This window comes from Drosophila subpulchrella, chromosome 2R (genome assembly GCF_014743375.2).
Source record: "Drosophila subpulchrella strain 33 F10 #4 breed RU33 chromosome 2R, RU_Dsub_v1.1 Primary Assembly, whole genome shotgun sequence".
Taxonomy (NCBI): domain Eukaryota; kingdom Metazoa; phylum Arthropoda; class Insecta; order Diptera; family Drosophilidae; genus Drosophila; species Drosophila subpulchrella.
The window spans coordinates 4,971,065-4,990,736 of record NC_050611.1 but is presented as its reverse complement, the minus strand read 5'-3'; the positions used below and the strand labels follow the sequence as shown (position 1 = coordinate 4,990,736).

The following is a 19,672-nucleotide window of genomic DNA, read 5'->3' as shown; positions in this document are numbered from 1 at the left end:
ATGACACATCTTAGCGAAATTAAACCGCTTGCCTGAGGAAACTTCCATTTTGCAGGTACATATATGTGGGTGCTCAAGAGTGAGAGCCCGTGTGAATGCCTACACTAATTAATGCGACACCTGCCTCATGTCACGTTCTAGTTAAGTCTTCTTCTTTTTTGGTTGGCAGATTTAATGAATGCAAGCGTTTTCAATTTTAATCCGCAAAAGCCGCAAAACTTTGGCTAGCCGCCATTATTAGCCGTTGTCAGGCGCCAGGCGTCGGGCTGTCATTAAAAATGGCTTAAATGACAGGCCAGTAGGCGGTTGGAAAGCCATTTTCCCGGGCCCCCTCAGCACGTGTAAGCATTAGTTTTGTTTTTTAAGGCGGGTTGGAAGATGGGTTATGGCGGTTTGAATTTTTCCCATTTAATAGTGACAGTATGGCAAATGCACTGCCCTGCGTTTAAAAGCTCCTTGAACTTCAAGAATTTCAAAGGCATATCGCTGAATGTATTTCCATTAGCAGAGCAGGGGCAAAAGGGAAATGCGGAAAACTCTCTGGACTAGAAGGCATAATGGAAATGCAGGGTTTCCATTAGCGCCCAGAATCGAAGCGGAGGCAGTAAAATTTAAAAGCGCCGTGTGCCCGTGCCTTTTGTTCTCCAACTTTCTCTCCTTTGCATCTCATTGAAAGGCATTCTAGCCACCGCCCACCGATCCGCCTCCTCCATCGCTTTGTGCCTGGCTAACTGGGGTTAGGCCTGCGGGCAGATGCCGTTTCGAAGGAGCACAGGCTCTAATGCAATATACTATACTATATACCATACCATACCATATATAGGCTATGTGGGTACGTGGCTGAGTTGCTGCAAACGAGGTCACTGCTTTGGGACAAAAGTTGTCAACTTGAAAATTACACATTCTGGAAATCTGCAAAAATGCGAGCGTACAAATGTGCAAATGCTTGGGGGCGTGGCCAAAGCCAACATATCTTTGGCTTTCGCCCTGCACAGCAGCCAACTGCACAACTGTTGCCTTTATTTCGGCTTATCAGCCTGTGAAATGCGCCATTCAAATGCAAATGCGCAGCGTAATTAAAAATGTGCATTCCTCTTGCCCGCCCGAGCCAATTTAAATATGTGTAAGCAAACACATGCATATATGTTTGTGTATATATGGGGGAAATTTAATTAGTTGGGACCTTCGGGTCCGCAGGGCTGCTGGCCATAAAAATAATAATGCAGAAAATGAACTCGGGTCGGGAAAAGTGGTTAAGGCTGAAATGCGAAACGAATCCCAGCGCCAGCCCGGCCCTTTGTTGGTTTCCTTTCGTCGCCGTTGGTTTCCGCAAATCGCTTTAAGCCACACCATTCATTGACTCTAACTGAGAGCGCTTTCCACCTGAAAGGGCTCTTGTAAATATTCAATTTCACACGTTCTATCAGCGCACCACCCTGGGGTACCCGCAAACTGAGACCCCTCGAAAACCGCCGTCCACTGTTGGCCAACCGACAAGCCATCTAGCAGCTGTCAGCCAGTTGGGGGCGCAAAAATCGGCTCGGCACAGCCGGCAAATAAAGTCGCACATATTTTCAAATAAAGCTGCCGTTATCACAAATTGACAGCAAAGTATTGTGCGGCCAACTACTTTGCCCAGCGTGGGATGTGGGTTGGCTGGTTGGTCAGTGGGTTGGTTGTTGGCCTGGTCGGTTGTTTGGGTTAGGGCTTGTTCCCAAAATGGCCAAATGGCTTTATGCGGTCAACGGAAGCTTCCGCTTCCGGTTACACATTCACGTACACAGCTCGAAAGTACCCTGCGGTCGGCTGTCACTGCGATGATTGCGCTGCACAAACACAGACAGCTTTGGAAAACTAATAAACCCTCCATGCGAACGAAGGCATTGGCCCATACCGATGCGCTTTATTTAACAATATTAAACAGCCAATATGCCTCTGGCAATTTCCGCAATCGTATTGCCTTTGTTCACCCTGTCATATCGGCCAAGTAATATTCAAACACATTTTGTATGTCGCTCGACAAGCAAACACTCCAAATTCCAAAAAGCACAAGCCCTGGGCGTCGCCATAAACTGTTTTTAATCTTTGCTTCCAACTCATATCGGGAAATAATCGCATTATCTTAATAGATTCTGACATGGACGGAGGAGGAGACAACCAGCTGACGTTGGGATCCTTTATAGAGTTCGCGTTTCACTACTTCGAAACAGTTCCTGCCCACAATATTCCACCTCCTGATCCTGCGCAAGGTGGAGCAAATGCAGATGCCTTGAATGTGGTTCTACATGCCTACATCTTATCCGAAATGTCCAACGATTCGGGATTCGAGTCTGGAAGTGAGAGTGACTAAAGAAAAATGGCTTGAAGAAGATCCTTAGAAAAAGAGCAAATTTGTACTTCTGCAAATTCATAACTCTGCAAAGAATATGTGTGTCAATCGTTAAAATAAACATAACTATATAACGTTATAATACCACAGTTATTTCTACTAAATATCGCTAGGAACATTGGGGACTTATTGCGCTGCACAAACACAGACAGCTTTGGAAAACTAATAAACCCTCTATACGAACGATGGCATTGGCCCATACCGATACGCTTTATTTAACAATATTAAGCAGCCAATATGCCTCTGGCAATTTCCGCAATCGTATTGCCTTTGTTCACCCTGTCATATCGGCCAAGTAATATTCAAACACATTTTGTATGTCGCTCGACAAGCAAACACTCCAAATTCCAAAAAGCACAAGCCCTGGGCGTCGCCATCAACTGTTTTTAATCTTTGCTTCCAACTCATATCGGGAAATAATCGCATTATCTTAAAGATTCTGACATGGACGGAGGAGGGGACAACCAGCTGACGTTGGAATCCTTTCTAGAATTCGCGTTTCACTACTTCGAAGCAGTTCCTGCCCACAATTTTCCACCTCCAGATCCTGCGCAAGGTGGAGCAAATGCAGATGCCTTGAATGTGGTTCTACATGCCTACATCTTATCCGAAATGTCCAACGATTCGGGATTCGAGTCTGGAAGTGAGAGTGACTAAAAGAAAATGGCTTGAAGAAGATCCTTAGAAAAAGAGTACTTAGAAAAGAGTACTAGAGAGTACTTCTGTAAATTCATAAGTCTGCAAAGAATCGTTAAAATAAACATAACTATATAACGTTATAATACCACAGTTATTTTTATTAAATTTCGCTGGGGACATTGGGGACTTATTGTGAGAGTGACTAAAAGAAAATGGCTTGAAGAAGATCCTTAGAAAAAGTGTAAATTTTTACTTCTGTATATTCATAAGTCTGCAAAGAATATCTGTGTCAATCGTTAAAATAAACATAACTATATAACATTATAATACCACAGTTATTTCTACTAAATATCGCTAGAAACATTGGGGACTTATTGCGCTGCACAAACACAGACAGCTTTGGAAAACTAATAAACCCTCTATGCGAACGAAGGCATTGGCCCATACCGATGCGCTTTATTTAACAATATTAAACAGCCAATATGCCTTTGGCAATTTCCGCAATCGTATTGCCTTTGTTCGCCCTGTCATATCGGCCAAGTAATATTCAAACACATTTTGAATGTCGCTCGACAAGCAAACACTCCAAATTCCAAAAATCACAAGCCCAGGGCGTCGCCATCAACTGTTTTTAATCTTTGCTTCCAACTCATATCGGGAAATAATCGCATTATCTTAAAGATTCTGACATGGACGGAGGAGGGGACAACCAGCTGACGTTGGAATCCTTTCTAGAATACGCATTTCTCTACTTCGAAGCAGATCCTGCCCACAATATTCCACCTCCTGATCCTGCGCAAGGTGGAGCAAATGCAGATGCCTTGAATGTGGTCCTACATGCCATGTTCTTATCCGAAATGTCCAACGATTCGGGTTTCGAGTCTGGAAGTGAGAGTGAATAAAAGAAAATGGCTTGAAGAAGATCCTTAGAAAAAGAGCAAATTTGTACTTCTGTAAATTCATAAGTCTGCAAAGAATATGTGTGTCAATCGTTAGAATAAACATAACTATATAATGTTATAAATTTCTACTAAATTTCTTTAGGGGCATTTATAGCATCCTGAGTTTACTAAATAATAATTTACCATAGAAGGGGAAACTCCTTTGTCTGTGAACAAAACTACGTTTTACTACGTTTGAAGCAAGAGCATTTGGAAGAGGTATACGTTGCCAAGGATTTGTTGATATGCAGAAGCTTTGGTTACCTTGGTGTGGAGAAGCTTACATATCCACTGATGAAAAATAAACTTCAATTAATTATTTATGCTATCTTACCTTTTCGAATAGGCTTAAATTCCACTGAAATAAAGTAGACACTGACGCCATGTTTTGAAATGCCTTAATTGGTTTCGGTTTATTCATGTCGATCTGATTTCAATTTGATTTCAAACATAAATTCCATTTAAACACAGGGATGCTCGGGCATCTATCTGTGTGTGAGTTTGTAGATTAGTTGAGAGTTGTAGTTACATTTATTTTACACATACATAAATACGCATATTTGTTTACATTTTTAAAACGCTCGTCCAAGATGAATATTTTCTATTATTTTCTATTTTTTCTTTGAATTTATTATATGTTTCTGTTTGCGCTTCTCTTGTGGAACATCAATAATAAATATTTATGTTTTTGCATGTGTGTTCGCTCCGTATATTTGTGTGTGTACGTATATTTGCATTTTGATTTCATAGTTTTATATGTTCTATATAGTAGAGTTCGACTTCGCTTGCAAAAAAACTCGATCGAACCTTTTTGATTTCCCTTATAATCGAAATTGTTTTCTACTTTTCAAGTATATTCCGCTTAATTTAACCCCTTCCTTATCACGCCTAAACTTGCTTTGAAATAAATGCTGTCTTTGCCACCAGAAACATAATCAAATACATTTTCGGAAATCGCTGTAAATTTTGAATTCACTGAATCTATACGAGAGTTTCTAAGTATATGTTTAAATACAATTAGGGGTTATGCCTTAAAATTGTTATAACTACTCGATATGGTGTCTTTCTTTGCCAAGTTCAGCTTTGTTAAAACAACTTCCATACACACTACATCGCTTTTTGTTTCGTAGATTACGTATAGGTAAATTTCTAAAGAAGCGCGAAACAATAACAGTACATGCAGGCAAATGAGAAAAACATTGTTTGCTTTTAATATCAAAATTAAAATATTACACACGTTTGTTCATTATTTGTCATTGTTCAGTTTTTTCCGTTATAGATTTTAGTTGCCTATATTTGTAAAAGTTTTTTCGTTTTGCTTTCTTTTGTTTAATGCATTGAAAACTCTACACGCTTTTGTCTCAGTCGGGAAATAATCTTTAAACTGATCCAACTGAACCCAGTACACACATAAATAGGTATAGATATAGGTATAGATATAGATATATGTGTATATATATAATTCTGTTGTGGTACATCTATAAATTCATTACGATTGCTACTGCTGTATACATTTAATGGTTTCTTGTTGGGCTTTGACTTCGATCAACTACATTGTGGAGAGAGATGAATTCAGAATCTTATAAAATGCATAAACATTCAGCTTAAATCTAGACTGTGCCTCATCTGCGACATCCTTCCTTCCTCTCTCTTCTGTGGTCGTTTTAGATCAATATATATATAGTTTTACACGAATATATGTAATATATGCTTGCTGATAGGTTTCGTTTTTAGAGAGTGCTCGGGGCACTCGTGATAGGGAGGGCTTTACACTGAAATCCATACAATTTATATTGAGTTGAGTTAGTTGAGACCTTGACATGCAATATGAGATTGAGCGCGAGCTTCATTCGATTCGATTCCTATGGCTGGCTGCAGTAGTGGCTTCGGTTTCAAAATTTAAATCACGATTCGATCTATTCGAAAACATGCCACACCTCCCGCCCAAAGCACGCCGCAGGGGCGTGGCAACTGCCACCCGGCACCCGGCACCTGGCTTCCTCTTCACCAACTTACAGCACAAACCCGTAACCTCAGTAACCAGTCGCATCGAATAGATCCGGCAGAACCAGCGGTGGGCAATTGTGCGGACTGCAGGTGACGCTCGGCATCTCGTCGGGTGTCACGGCATCCGTGCAAATGCACTGCAGACAGTTGCCCGTATCCTGTGGCAGAATGTCGCCAATTTTATACAGCTTGCCTGCAACAACAGCAACGGAAGCAAGTTCGATTTGCAGTTTAAATGGGATTAGGATGTGAGCAATTGTGACGAGCAGTAATAAAATACGGGGGTGAAGGGCATTCCGTCTTTGTTACACAGAGAAATTAATTTGACTGTTTTGGCTTCGCAATTTTCAATGAATAAAACAAACTGTAGAAAAGTATACAAGCCCCTAAAAAATTAAGTTTTTAAGCACCCAAAAAATTAGTAAAGTTATGTAATCCTTGGTAAAATAAAACAAAGAACGCGACAGCTTAAAAATCCACAGATAGAAAAATTCAAATACATTGTTCTTGAATTGAGAACATTCGTTCTTAAATACTGTGTAACCGTTTTCAATATTAGAAAGAAATGGGGAAAAGAGCAAAGTGACTGGAGTTAAAGTTAAGTTTTTGAGATATGTAATGTAAATACCGCCAATTCAACTTGATTCAAACACAATAAAAACATTTTCACCTCCGAAAAAATTTTGAAGAACATTTTCATCTCAAATGAAAACGTCCGAATTCTCTCTGCGTAAAAATTCCAAGTTTCCTTTAAAATATATACTAAAACATCTTCCAAAAAAATAATCTTAAGTTCTTTTTGAGTGTTTATAATGTAATTTCACAAGATTGCTTGGTCAAATATTAACTAGAATACATAACAGATGAAACCAATTATGAAAATATTGGTTTCCCCAGAAGCGCCTTTGGATATTTATTTCTCTGTGTAGCAATAGCAATAATCCCTTCGGACCTCCGCCGACTCGCTTGCTTACCCAAAACATTGCACATACGCCCTGGTGCCAGCGGCGTTGTTGTTATAATCGTTGTCAGGGTGTACGGCGGAACAACAGGGCTCTGCTGAGGTTGATCCTGATTGCTGCCGCTGCTCCCGATGGTCCCGATGCTCCTGGGTGCCTGTGGGTCCATTGTTGTCCCTGCTGCTCCATCGTTGCCATAGCTGTTGCTGTTGGCTTTGCTGCTTCTGCTGCTGTTGCTGTTGCCATTGTCGTTAACGCCTGACGTTCTGTTGCCATTTGCAATTAAATCCGTTTGGCGACGGGGATGCACATCAACTGCAGTTAGTGTAATGTCAATATTGACAACGCTACCATTGAATTCACTGCTGTAATCGTTGTACGAGCTGCGAAAGAAGACGGCATCGCCGGCATTGTCTTTGCTGGCACTGCTGCTCCTGTCACTCTTGTTGGCCGTGCCAACATCATCGATTATTGTCGATGCCGGCGTTTCCTGCTCCAAGTTGTCGTCGAGCGAGTTTGTGTTGTCAGCATTCAGCTCGGTGGATGTCAGCCATCGGTGGAAGGCGTCGTCGGGCTCCGCGTCGGGTCCACTGCGATCATGTTGCAGCTGTCCGGGTTTGGGGCGAAAATAAAACACAGACTGTTAATTCGACTTGACTGCATAGTAAATAATAAAGGAGTTCGAGCATGAAAAACCCCATTACGGGAAGCGTTTCAGGCTCACTGGACACGCCGAAAGTGCAAAGTTCAGGCTTCTCCGCTGGGGCAGCCAATGAAGTGGCAGTGGCTCAGAGCCTAATTGGGTAAGCCTCCCCGCAGGCTCTTCAAAGCCTACACGAAAATCGAAAAGAATGAGGGGCAAGAAGAGCTACGTAAGTTGTGTCGGAACTCGAATAGTGAAATACCCTGAGCTTCTAACCAGTGCAAGATAATAGTTTATGGTCTGTTTTCATCAGATCTATAATGGAAATGAAAAACGCGAATTCTTGAGGATTACTAAAACGAGTGCATGGTACATTGAAACCGAATGGGACGTCTTTATCAGGAGTTACATTATAAATCACAAATCAAGCTTTGAAGTGACTGTGATTTCTATTTCGAATCACACTCCTTTAGATATTTTCAATACTTTAAATAATTCTGCGAAAATGTTTCTATCACTGTTGATTTTTGCAAGGCTCTAACTTCTATACACTTACTTCTCAACTCACCCACTCCCATGGTCATTCAGACTGACCGCACTGACCGAAACTGACAAGTAAACAAGATGGTTTTTTACTAATCCTCAAAAATGAATCATCATTCTGGCAACAATAACCTTCTGTAATTTAAAAAGGAGGCAGATGAAGTGTCACAGTGGCTCAAAGAATATAATTAGACTTAAAGCTTAACAGATGGGGCTTTAACTTTATCCTTTAGACAGAGATAAAAGTTATACTTAAATTTTTAATCTGCACAGCCAGTTAGAAAGCTAGTTTTCCCAGTGCTAACATTTGATGGATACGATTTCCGCACTACTTTGCCCACTTTGCAAACGACTCTATGATACCTTCTGCCAGGCACAAAGCCCGGAGGCAAGGACCCTTCTCAAGCTGAACTGAGGCCCAAACTCACATTTGTGGCTGCAACTGTGGCCCCGGACTTTTCCATTCCAGACAGCGTGCTTGTCACCATTTCATTTGTTCCTGTCGCCGTTGTCGTTGTCGTTCTCGGTGTCGGTCTCGATGTCGTTGTCCTGGTCGCAGACGCAGACGCGGCTGTGGATGTGAATGTGGATGTGGATGTGGCTGCCACAGTGGCAACTGGCCGGGTTGTCATCAACGCCTTGGCCGTGCTGCTGCTAGTTGGCCATTGTGTGGCAGATGCCCGGGGCTGCTTTGTAGGCGGCTCTGGCAAAATATCGCTGTCGGTTTCCGCCTCATCAAAGTTTTTATCAGCGGCGGCGGAGGGTTCTCCAGCTGCGGATTCAGACTGGGACTGGGACTGGGATTCAGCTGCCTTTTGTCGGGCCAAAGCCTCTTGTTGCTGCTGCTGCTGCAGGAGTCGCTGTTTTTCGTGCAGCAAGTGCTGCTGGTGGTGCTGGTGCTGATGGTGCTCATGCTCCTCGGTCTTGTAGTCGTAGTACAGCAGGGCCGGCAGGTTTTCGGGGAAGTTCAAGATTTTACTGGACGAATGCGGCGGCTGCTGGTGCGGATGATTGTTGTGCTGCTGCGGATGGGGGGGCGTGGTGGAAGCTGGCTGCTGATAATGCGTTGCCTTTGCCGCCTGATTAACAGCCAAAGCTGCCACATTCTGCTGCTGCTGCTGCTGCTCGTGTTTGTGTTCCTTGATTATATTGTAGTTGCCACCAACGTCGCTCTTGTGTTTTTGCTGTAGCTGGAGCTGTTGCTTTATGACGGACTTTTTATAATCCGGCTGCTTCGGCTTCAGCTTCTGCTTCTGCTTCTGCCCCTGGCTGTGGTAAACTTCGTAGTCATTAAAATTCTTTTGATTCCTGCGATGCTTATGCCGCTTGCCAACTTTCCTAGCCGCTTTATGCACTTTTGTTGACTTTCCCGTTGTGCTCTCTTGGCGATATGGATCTGAATAGTCACCATCGCCATCGTCGTCTTCGCCTCCGTCTCTGCCACCGCCAACACCATCTCCATCTCCGTTTCCAAGTCCAAGTCCAACGTTGACGTTGTGGCTGCCACCCGACTTCGCCTTGTTTACATTGGCCTTATCTGCGGGGAAAAAGGCAAAAGTTTCTCGTTATATTATGCATGCCGGGGGAAAGCCGATGGAGAACTAACCGCACTTCTCCCACCAGCAGAAGATCTCGCCGTCCATGCAGAGACACACCTCGCAGGCATCCAGGCGGGGGACCTGCAAGAGGATACAGCACATGATTTAAATGTTCCCCTTCCGAGGAGTTCGGTCAAGTCAGCAAGCGGTTAGCAGGTGCTCTTGCGGCTTATGATATGTATGTGGATTATATGCACATGTGTACCCTCACCCACAACCAAACAATCAATCACCAAGCCAGGCGATTTGATGGGTTTTGGATACAATGAGTGGGTGAGCAAACGGCACATGTTGGCCCAGGGAAAAGGAAGTCTGCTCCTGGGATGCTCCATTCATATCATATGAAGGTACATGGATCCTAACGAACCACAAATTCAAATTATGCAATCTCTTTGTTCAATTACTGCGAGTGCTCATCCGATTATCGTCATTCTAATCACTACATAAAACTAAATATTACTGCATAATTACACTCACAAAAACTGATATCAATAATAAAGAAATATAATGATGACGTCTAAATAACATCAATAATTTTAATTACTGCCTGCACTTAACTTAAGAAAAACACCCATAGATGTCAACTTTCATAACTAAGTTCACACGGATAGACAGACAGCGTTGACTTAGGGCCACAAAGGTTTACTTTATACAAAAAATATTTTTACAAAATTAGTTAGGGCCTTATGACACTGCTTGGTTTTCAAATAACTGACTAGATTTATTTTAAAAAGTATTTACAACCTAAACATTATTTTACATACAGTCTATAAAAAATATTTGAAAATTTAATTAGTATGTTCCTTCTAAGGCCATTAAAGCCCTATGACACATTAACGATTTACTAACTGTTTGTATTATTTTTAAAATGCATGGCAACCTAAAAAGAAAACGGAATACTGTTGAATGACATTTTGTGAATTAATAAATTAAATCATATTTATATTACCATAATGATAAACACAGTGAGCTAGTCAAAAATCAAGCAGGTGTCACAAGCTATTAAAACCTTTAACTACATGACTTAATGTATAGTGACAACCTAATTGAATTTGATTTGTTCATTCCCAATTTCCATTCTTTAAATATTTTCTATTTAAATCAAGTTAACCCATTCGAAAAGAACTGGTATTAAATAAAATTGGATGAATTTAACCAAACAAATGTTAGCCTGGCCCAGTGTGCTCGACTTAATGGAAAACCAATTTATAGTAACGCTCCTAGCGCCATCCTACCTTCTGTCCGTGTGTGTACTTGTGGCCGTTGGTGAAGCACGAGGCTGCTCTGCTGTGCGGCTCCAGGTTCTCCTGGGCCGAGGAGGCGGCTTCCAGGTCAGATCCCGCTGCAATCCCTTGAGCCCTCGTCGAGTCGGCATCCAAGGCGTTGTCCTGGCCGCCGCTCGCCCCCTGACGCTGCAGCTCCGCGTCGCTGAGCATCTGCTGCGAGAGCAGGCGGGCGTCGTACTTGGCCTGGGATTGGGCCGTGTCCAGGTCGTAGTTGAAGTCCTCGTGCTCATCTACATACTCAAAGGGCAAAGCTGCGAGAAGGCAAGAACAAATGCAAAATAATCCCCTGCTTATTTCACTTTTCACATGCAAAAATAGTCAGCAAGACTCAAAGGTATATTTTCTGTAGGGTGGACCTGTTTAAGTAGATTTAAAAATGATTTACTTTTGCCATTTAACCTTTTTTCCTTAATTTCATTTGAATAAGTGCGAAGGCGACTACTATATATAGCCGCAGAATTAACTTTATTAATGTATTTATTGGTGTGTTAGGAGCTTGTGATAGAAATCTTTTGTTCTACGATTCCTGATTTGAAAGTCTTATAGTTTCTAAACCACTAATGCTACAGATACGTGCAATATGCCACTGAAAAGGTAAATCAAACACGCTGCCTTTGCTTAAGCTGTCTACATACAGTAGATTTAAAGGTTTATCAAATAGTTTTTTTTTTAACAATTTTTTGCTTATTTTCTCAAAATTGGTTCAAACAATATTATTTTAAGTTTCAATTTTCATTTTTGTCACAAAAATAAGCACACTTTTTAAGAGGTTCAAGATCAGGTTTGTGAATCGTCGCTGGGAGCAAAGTAAGAAAGAAATGCAACACATTTTACTGAAACCAGATGAATGGCTTACAAATTAGGTATACCAGGTTCTTCTTGCAGATTGTAAAAGAAAATAGTTTAATTTAATATATGCTGTGACTTTAAAATTTTAAGAATGTCTTCTCTTGTGCCTATGCTAGTATGATAAATCAAAATCAACCAAAAACAACTTGTTATCAAGTGAAGCGTATTATAGTTGGTTGATCAGTCTTAAATATATAATCAAATAGGCAATACTTTTCAAAATTGTTTTAAAATAACTATCTTGAAGTTTAATATTACACTGGACAACAAAATGGACATTCTTTAAAGATGCAGATCTGTGTGATTAAAGTAGGTTAATATAGAAGTATATAAGCATATCTGCATATCATTAGATGTCATCAGATGCTATTCTAAGGATTTGCCTTTAAGGTTCCAACATATTTATAACGAATCAAATGTGATGGGCGCACAGGTAGACTGTTAATCCTGTATATTCAAGCCATTAGGTGTGGTGAATAGGCTTTTAAAAATACAAATAAAACAAGAAAGAACGCTATAGTCGAGTACATCGACTATTAGATACCCGTTACTCAGCTAAAAGGAAATAGAGATTTGCAAGCAGCAAAGCGATATTGAAATGCGCCACCTACCGGCGGTAGACAGATTTAGGCGTTAAGGGCGTTAGAGTGGGCGTGGCAAATTTTTCTATATGCTTTTAGAAGAAGGTTTTGCAACAAAAATGTGACAAAGACCCGTCTAAATGCATGCAGGTCGATTTGTATGGAGCCGAAAAATCGCAAAATCATTTGGGGGAACGTCATTTTTATAGGATTCTCAGCAATATTTGTCGAATAAAGTAATGGTCTAAAATAAGGTTGGTTTTTGTGGCAAAAAATAATATAGATATACTAATATAGACATACTAAAATTTGAACCAAAAAAATAGGGGACTACAATTTTGCAATGCAAATGTACTCGCATCTATGATATGATTTCCCAACTAAAACTGTATTTATTACCCCATTATCGAATTCAAATTAAATCTAAGTAAACAATGTTGTGTTATTTTCAAACGATTTGTAACGAACTGATTTTGTTGGTCTGCTCTCTACGAGATTCGTGCGGCTAGCTCAGTAGATTGTGCGATTGGCCCACAAAATGCATATGACGTGACTGCCCCGTAGATCAGTGAGAAAGCACACGATGGGGTCTTCAGGACGACTTGAAACCACAAATCGACCGACCGCTCGACCTCCGCGCCAGGACCTGCTCAAATGGGCACTGGGCTTAGACAACTTTCCCCCGTTGCTCACGGTTCCTCGTCGCAGGACTCTATTGCTCAACTCTGACGGAACCGCCGGGCGATATGCCAGGGTGTAGCCCTGACTTGAGTAGGAACAAATCGCCTTGATTTAGACGTGGGATGCCTTTAAAACCTCAGCTACTGTGTCTAGATTCGGATATTCCTGATGTCACAGTCCCGAATGTCTCGACGTTGCGATCTTGCTCCTTGTAGGCTTTCCACGGCGCTGCTTCCGACGACTTGACTTGTTTTTGTTGACTTGCTGCTGGTTGACTGGTTACTTTGGTTTACTTGACTTTGATAAGTGACTGATCTTAACGGTTTGACATTGACCCTCGAAGTCTCCACTCTCTCACTCTTCAAACTCTCATTTTTCAAGCACTTACTTCTCGTTCTCCAAACTCTCATTCTCCATTTTCTCATTCTCCAACCTCACTCTCTCCAAACTCCCTTCGCCGTTACTCCGCGCTAACTCGCCGCGTATCCGGTAACTGTCAGGCCACCCATGTATAATTCAACACCTCACAAATTCCATTCTTATACCCTTGCAGTGGGTATAATGATTTCAGTCAGTCCGAGCATATACAGGGGTGGTCAAAAGTATTTTCACAAAACAAAAGTTGAATATACTCATAATTTGAACTTACATCTTGTTAACTTTGGCATCAATGGAAAGGTAATTAAAATGCCGTTTGAATGATACAATACATTTTTTAACCCATTCAGTACTTATTAAAAAGAACGAATTTGAGTGAAAATGTCCTTTTTGAACTTTTTTCCTCGACTTGAAAACTTAAATTTTTTTATGCAAAAAGTTTCTTCAAACAAAAATAATAGTAACTGCAAAAAGAATTTTTCAAAAATCATTTTGCTTATATTTTTTATGATTTTTTGAAAATGCTTAGAAACATGCATTTGAGCCATATTTTTCTCTTTTTCATAGAAATTTTTTGCGACATTGTCACCTTCAAAAAATCATACAAAATATAAGCAAAATGATTTTTGAAAAATTCTTTTTGCAGTTACTATTATTTTTGTTTGAAGAAACTTTTTGGCGTTGTGTGCAATCTCGAAAACAGTCGCTTTGCTGCTAGCAAATCTCCATCTCTCTCGCACTCCCTTTAGCTGAGTAACGGGTATCTGATAGTCGAGGCTATCAACTCTTGTTTTATTGCGATGCTTTGCTTACTTATACATTTCATCTGTGACGGACTTGACCAGCCGTCGATAGATAAGGCTTAGTAAGACTCGGAGGTGGCTGGGGTTTCAGTCTAACTTGCGACTTGAAGGCAACAAGATGCGTCTAGTGATCGTAGTATTTTTGGTGATCGCCGTTCTCCTGGTTTCGAAATCCGAGGCAGCCATATCCAGGGGTGTCTTTAAGGATCCAGACCATCCTGGAAAGTGTGTCATCGACGGACTTGTCCTTAAAAAGGGGCAGATTAAGCGCCACCCAAATTTGTGCGAGCGAATTATTTGCGGAGACAACAGCATGGCCGAGATCCATTCGTGAGTTTAGTTATGATAAATTTTTCATCGAGAGGGATTGTATGTCAATAATATTTTATTTACTTTAGATGCGGTGCTTTTGGACTTCCCCCTGGGAAGAAGTTCGGATAGTACATAGCTCCACATGATGATTATCCCGCCTGCTGCGATCGTGAGATTATCTATGCGTAATACTAGTTTTGTAACACAAAGGTCTTGACACAAATAAATAAAATAACATGAAAATGCCCTAGTAGAGCTAATTGTCTATCAATCACCCTAGGTTTGGTACATGACAGAAGTTGTAATCTCTCTCGTATTAAATTTGTATATGTCATCGGACTTATAATGTGTTAAAACGGAACTGAGTAATAATAGGTCAACAACATCATAAATTTATATTTTCTTTATTTTGACCGCATAAATAATTTTAAAATTGATTTCATTTCGAGCTAATTGGTAAGATTTGGTTATGACGCGCTTAAGGTTTTATTTTTGAATGTTATTTAAATATATTAGAAGTATTATATATATAATAGGGCACTTGAAAATGGTTTAAATAAATAAAAAAAAGTTATAATTTTGCTAGAGGTTTCAATATTTGTGTATATTTTTTTTATTCTGTACCTGTAAGGGTCGAAAGAGGTTATCAAGAACTGACCTCTTTGTTTTTGTGTGCAGCTTATCTTTAGAAGACCCCGAGCATTTATTTTTAAATGTTAATTAAATATATAAGAAGTATAATTAGGTAATAGGGTACTTGAATATGGATTTAATAAATAAAAGAAAGTTATAACTTTGCTCGAGGTTTGATATTTGTTTATGTTTTTTTATTCTGTATCTGTAAGGGTCTAAAAGGGTTATTAAAAACCGACCTCTTTGTTTTTGTGTGCATCTTATCTGTAGAAGACCACGAGCGTTGACCCTCAATAATTCAAAATACTTAAACAAGGTCCACCCCACACTAGGCATGTAGCACACAGAATCTGATCGGCAAGCTGTTGCCACCTTACATATGAAATTTTGGCGAAATTTCCAGGGGCCATAAACGGTCGCGTTGCTGGCATTTTATTATGCATATTTGATAAATTATCATAAAAATAAGAAGTGAAATAAATCACAGGCCACATAAAAGCAGGCAGACTCGCATTGTGTGTGCACATGTATATTTGTGTGTTGTTTTATGGCAAACAGTTGTCATTAAATCAAAAGGCTGCACTCATTATGACATAAAAGCTGGCAAATGGAAAATGTGAAATGTGAAATGTGAAATGTGAAAGCGCAAAGCGCTCATAAAAATTCAGAATGAAACGCTTGCCGTAATTTATGTAATACAGATTTAATAAGGCTGTAAAATGTATTCCCCGTTTTTATTCCGTCTGCTCTCCATAATTCAAGCAAAGCAATCAGCGGCAGAGAGTTGCTTAAGCCGAAGATGGAGGGAGTTCCCCAGACTCCGCAGACTCCGCAGACCACCCAGACTTTCCCCACTCACCCTTGGTCCGGCAAAGTAATCCCAGGATGGTGGCCAGCAGGAGGCAGGACCTCATGGAATTGCCGTTCGTCATGCTGTCGCTCCTAATAATCCCAAGAAGAATCTCACTTTCGGCGGATTTCACGGATGGCATTGCACTCTACTTGCTGCACATTACTTGCACATTTTTTGCGCTTGCTTCTGGCCCTTTTGGCCAAGCTCACAGATACACACTCACACACACAGGACAACCTTCGACGCTGTTTGTTAGCCGTTTCAGTTTGCTCCGATGTTTGTTTACGCTCCTTCTGCGACTGTGTTTACGTTAGCACTTTATACCTCTATAGCTCAGTGGTAGTTGCTGTTTTTATCTCACTCGAGTTGTTTGTTATTTTTAGAATGCACACTTGTACACTTTTTCATCTTGCCACTCGAGGGTGAAATGCTGCATTTGCAATGCTGATGCTGCGCCTGCTAAATGTGGGCCCTCTTAAGTGGGCAACGATTTTCGCAGCCATGCCAATTTATGGAGGCTGAATGTGGATGGTAGCTCAACTACTGCCATTAGGCCCCGCTTATATTGAATTTATTTCGCCGAGTTCCTAATGGCGCAACTGTGATTCGCTTTTCCCCCGCTTTTCCGGCTTTCCCCCAGCCACCTACTCCTTTTTCCTCCAGAGCCTACGTGTTTGGTTGAGAGGGGAAGGAGGTGGTGGAAAACCCAACAAGTGTTTCCCCCAGAAACGTGCCTTATGTAATCAGCGTAGGGAAGCTGCGGCAGCTGCGATTGCCACGTTCTGTGGTGGCCAATTTCAAATGAAATTGAATCCCATTAACTAATCATAAAGAAGTGGAAGCAGGCCATTGGAGACCTACTCCCCTTAGCCAAGTGTTTACCCAATGGCCAGGGTAAATGCACCGTCAATCTATTTAATTTATGGCACAAGAGAAGCCAGGGCTTAGCTAAGCTAACCAAATAACAACACTGGGGCAGGCAGGTGGGTGGGGTGGTGCCACCGGAAAATCAGGAAAAGCAAAGAGCCAGGCCAAACAAAACGAAGCGAAAGGAAAGCATCCGCAGGAGGCTGGAGCGGAAATTCATTGCCCGTCCCGGCCACGTTTGAAGTGTGAGAAATTAGCGCCCAGCCAGCGGCAATACCAATCCCAATCCCAATCCGAATCGGAATCGGAAAAGGAATAGGAATACCAATCCCCACAAACCCACGTGACTGTCACACACACACTGATGGATGAAACAAAGCTGGCTGGCGGCCATAACTCCTAATAACTGCTGTCCCAGTGGCCGGGGTAATGTTTAATTTACTTTTAATTTGCGACAATTTCCGTTCAACTTGATTGAATTCCAATTGCACTTGCTGGCGATTTAATGGCCTTTAGTTTTGTCGCCGCTGCTCACTTTCCATTTGTTTGCCTTTAATTAATAGAGGAGGGGCGCAGGGGGCGGTGGGGGGGGCTCTAATTACATTTTATGTTGATTGAATGCACTTGGCGTGCCGAACGAACCACTTTAAATCACCCGCGACTGTGCGTCACACACGGCGGCTACGCGATAACTGAATCCTCGAAGGCTCGACACTCCGCTACACTCACTGCGACGCCACTGTTGCTGCGGATGCTGGGTCCTTTGTATTTATTGCAGCTCAGCAGCAGCCAACAACTCAATCGCCGCTCTCTCATGAGAGAGAGACTTCCTTCTCTCTTGGCTTTTATGAATGAGCTGAGTTTAGTTGTGCGCACTAAACACAGCTCGTGTTAACAGCAGAGAGCGCTCTGTTAGCGCGCTGTTAGCCACCGGATTCATGCAAATTGCATTAAAGTGAATCAGTTATGTGCCGTTATCCCCCTTTTTGCTGGGAATTGCATTTACGTAGCCGCCACTTCGACAGCACTGCCCTTAGGCCCTGTTGGCCCGCTCCTACCACCTGAAATTGCACCGCTGTCCCCCGGCATAATGCAAAACAATATCGCGGATTCTCGCCTGCGTTTTCGATTCACTTTAGTTACACTGAACGAAGAAAAAGTATCTCTGTAGAAGAAAGGTTCCTCTCAGGTTCCTATTCCACGGCTTAAAGACCTACATAGTTAAAGGGGTATATAATGTTTTCTTAAATGTCTAAATAACTGATATATGTATAAACCACTAGTAGAATTGAAATAGTTAAATTCGTAGCTAATTGGGTATATGATGTTATCTAAATGGCTATAAGCCGATCAAAGTAACACTAAAATAATTAAAACATATAGTACTGAACAGGACTCATAGTCGTGATGCTTTACAAAAATACTTCTATGTGGGTTACATGAGAGATATACATAGAGATTAAGATATTTTATTCCTGGTTATTTTTATTTCCAAAATTATGACATTTCTTTATGTTGAAAGGGCTGGAAGGGGTGGTATATTTTAAGAAATCGATTGGTGCAATCGTTTGACCTTGTTTGCCATCGTGTGACATGATGAAAATCTTTTTAAATGAAAAATGTATTAATTTAAAATTATATTTTTTTTTACATATAAATGGGCTCGTCTTGTTTCCTGTTTTCAACAACTCAAGAACTTTAGTTATGATTGTTATTGTACCTGCATTCAAAAGTACAGGGTATAAAATAAACTTAATAAAATTTAAAAACTGTTATAATACCAAGACCAGAATTCCTAATTGGTTTTTTTTTTCTCCTAACAATGTTTTCTTTTTTTTGACTAGTTTACTTGCAATCAAATCTGAATAGTATACAATAAACTCAATGAAATTAAAAAAAAATGTATGATACCAAAACCTGAATTCCTGATCAGCCTTTTATGAACTTAACAATAATTTTTTTTCTAAGTAGTTTACCTACAATCAAAACTACTTAGTATACAATGAACTTAATAAAATTCAAAAAACGTTATGATACCAAAACCAGAAATCTTAATCTGGTTCCTTTGAACTTAACATTTTTTCCTATTCATGAGTAGTTTACCTGCAATCAAAACTACTTGGTATACAATAAACTCAATAAAATTCAAAAAGTGTTATGATACCAAAACCAGAATTCAAAATGTGGCTTTTTTGAACTTAACCATTTCTTGAGAGGGTAAAAAAGGAAAAAGGATAGCCTGACATATCTCTTTGTCGAACAGACAGGCATGTATTACTGGTTAAGCTGGGGTGCTAAGCCTGACGAAGGAGTCCAATGCAAACCAATACAATTTTGATATTTTTTCCGTGCAAGGATTCCCGGCGGCAGGACATGTGGCAGGGCGCCACCAACACTACATGCTAAAGTTCAGTCTTTAGCACCGGGAGTAAAGTGTAAATATGTAAATGACAAAAGCCCGCGCACAGACGCTCGGAACACTCGGAACACTCGCTCAAGGACGATGGGGGGCTGTCAGGACTCTGAGGCCGCTGAGTGACATGCGATGTTTGCTGCCACTGCGAAGCTTGTTAGACATTACAATGCGTGTTTGTGCCAGGATAACTGTCAACAGTTGCGTTGAATCCGCTGCCTTTCTTCTTATTTTTCAAGTTTGCTAATTTCTTTTGTATATTTTCGAGCTGCCTAACAACGTCATGCATTAACATAA

General features: G+C 40.9%; 2 protein-coding genes across 4 annotated transcripts; one reads left to right on the top strand and one right to left on the bottom strand.

Moving 5' to 3' along the window:
- Positions 1-4,353: 4,353 nt before the first annotated feature.
- LOC119550763 (transcription activator MSS11) lies at positions 4,354-17,698 on the bottom strand. 3 transcript variants are annotated; one of them, XM_037859688.1, is made up of 7 exons: positions 17,565-17,698; positions 16,102-16,551; positions 10,955-11,256; positions 9,728-9,800; positions 8,550-9,658; positions 6,951-7,542; positions 4,354-6,169 (listed from the first exon to the last, which is right to left on the bottom strand). In XM_037859688.1, exons 2-7 carry the CDS (start codon positions 16,232-16,234, stop codon positions 6,003-6,005), a joined length of 2,376 nt encoding a protein of 791 aa, XP_037715616.1. In that variant the 5' UTR covers positions 16,235-16,551; positions 17,565-17,698; the 3' UTR covers positions 4,354-6,002. The 3 variants fall into 3 exon arrangements, with proteins under 3 accessions (XP_037715616.1, XP_037715615.1, XP_037715617.1); XM_037859687.1 differs by having other exon boundaries at positions 16,102-16,554; positions 17,565-17,697; XM_037859689.1 differs by having other exon boundaries at positions 16,102-16,569; positions 17,565-17,685.
- Positions 14,379-14,864, top strand: LOC119550765. The gene is given in 2 exon segments (XM_037859690.1): positions 14,379-14,627; positions 14,696-14,864. Coding segments are annotated over 2 exon segments (315 nt in total). The 5' UTR covers positions 14,379-14,415; the 3' UTR covers positions 14,799-14,864.
- Positions 17,699-19,672: the final 1,974 nt, after the last annotated feature.

Bases quoted from the DNA above. Each gene is read 5' to 3' on its own strand.
- LOC119550763 (XM_037859688.1), bottom strand. From the start codon at position 16,234: ATGCCATCCGTGAAATCCGCCGAAAGTGAGATTCTTCTTGGGATTATT. The intron at 7,543-8,549 runs GTGAGTTTGGGC...AAACCCGGACAG, and splicing joins CCACAGTTGCAGCCACAAAT to CTGCAACATGATCGCAGTGG. The intron at 6,170-6,950 runs GTAAGCAAGCGA...CTGTTGTTGCAG, and splicing joins GCGTATGTGCAATGTTTTGG to GCAAGCTGTATAAAATTGGC.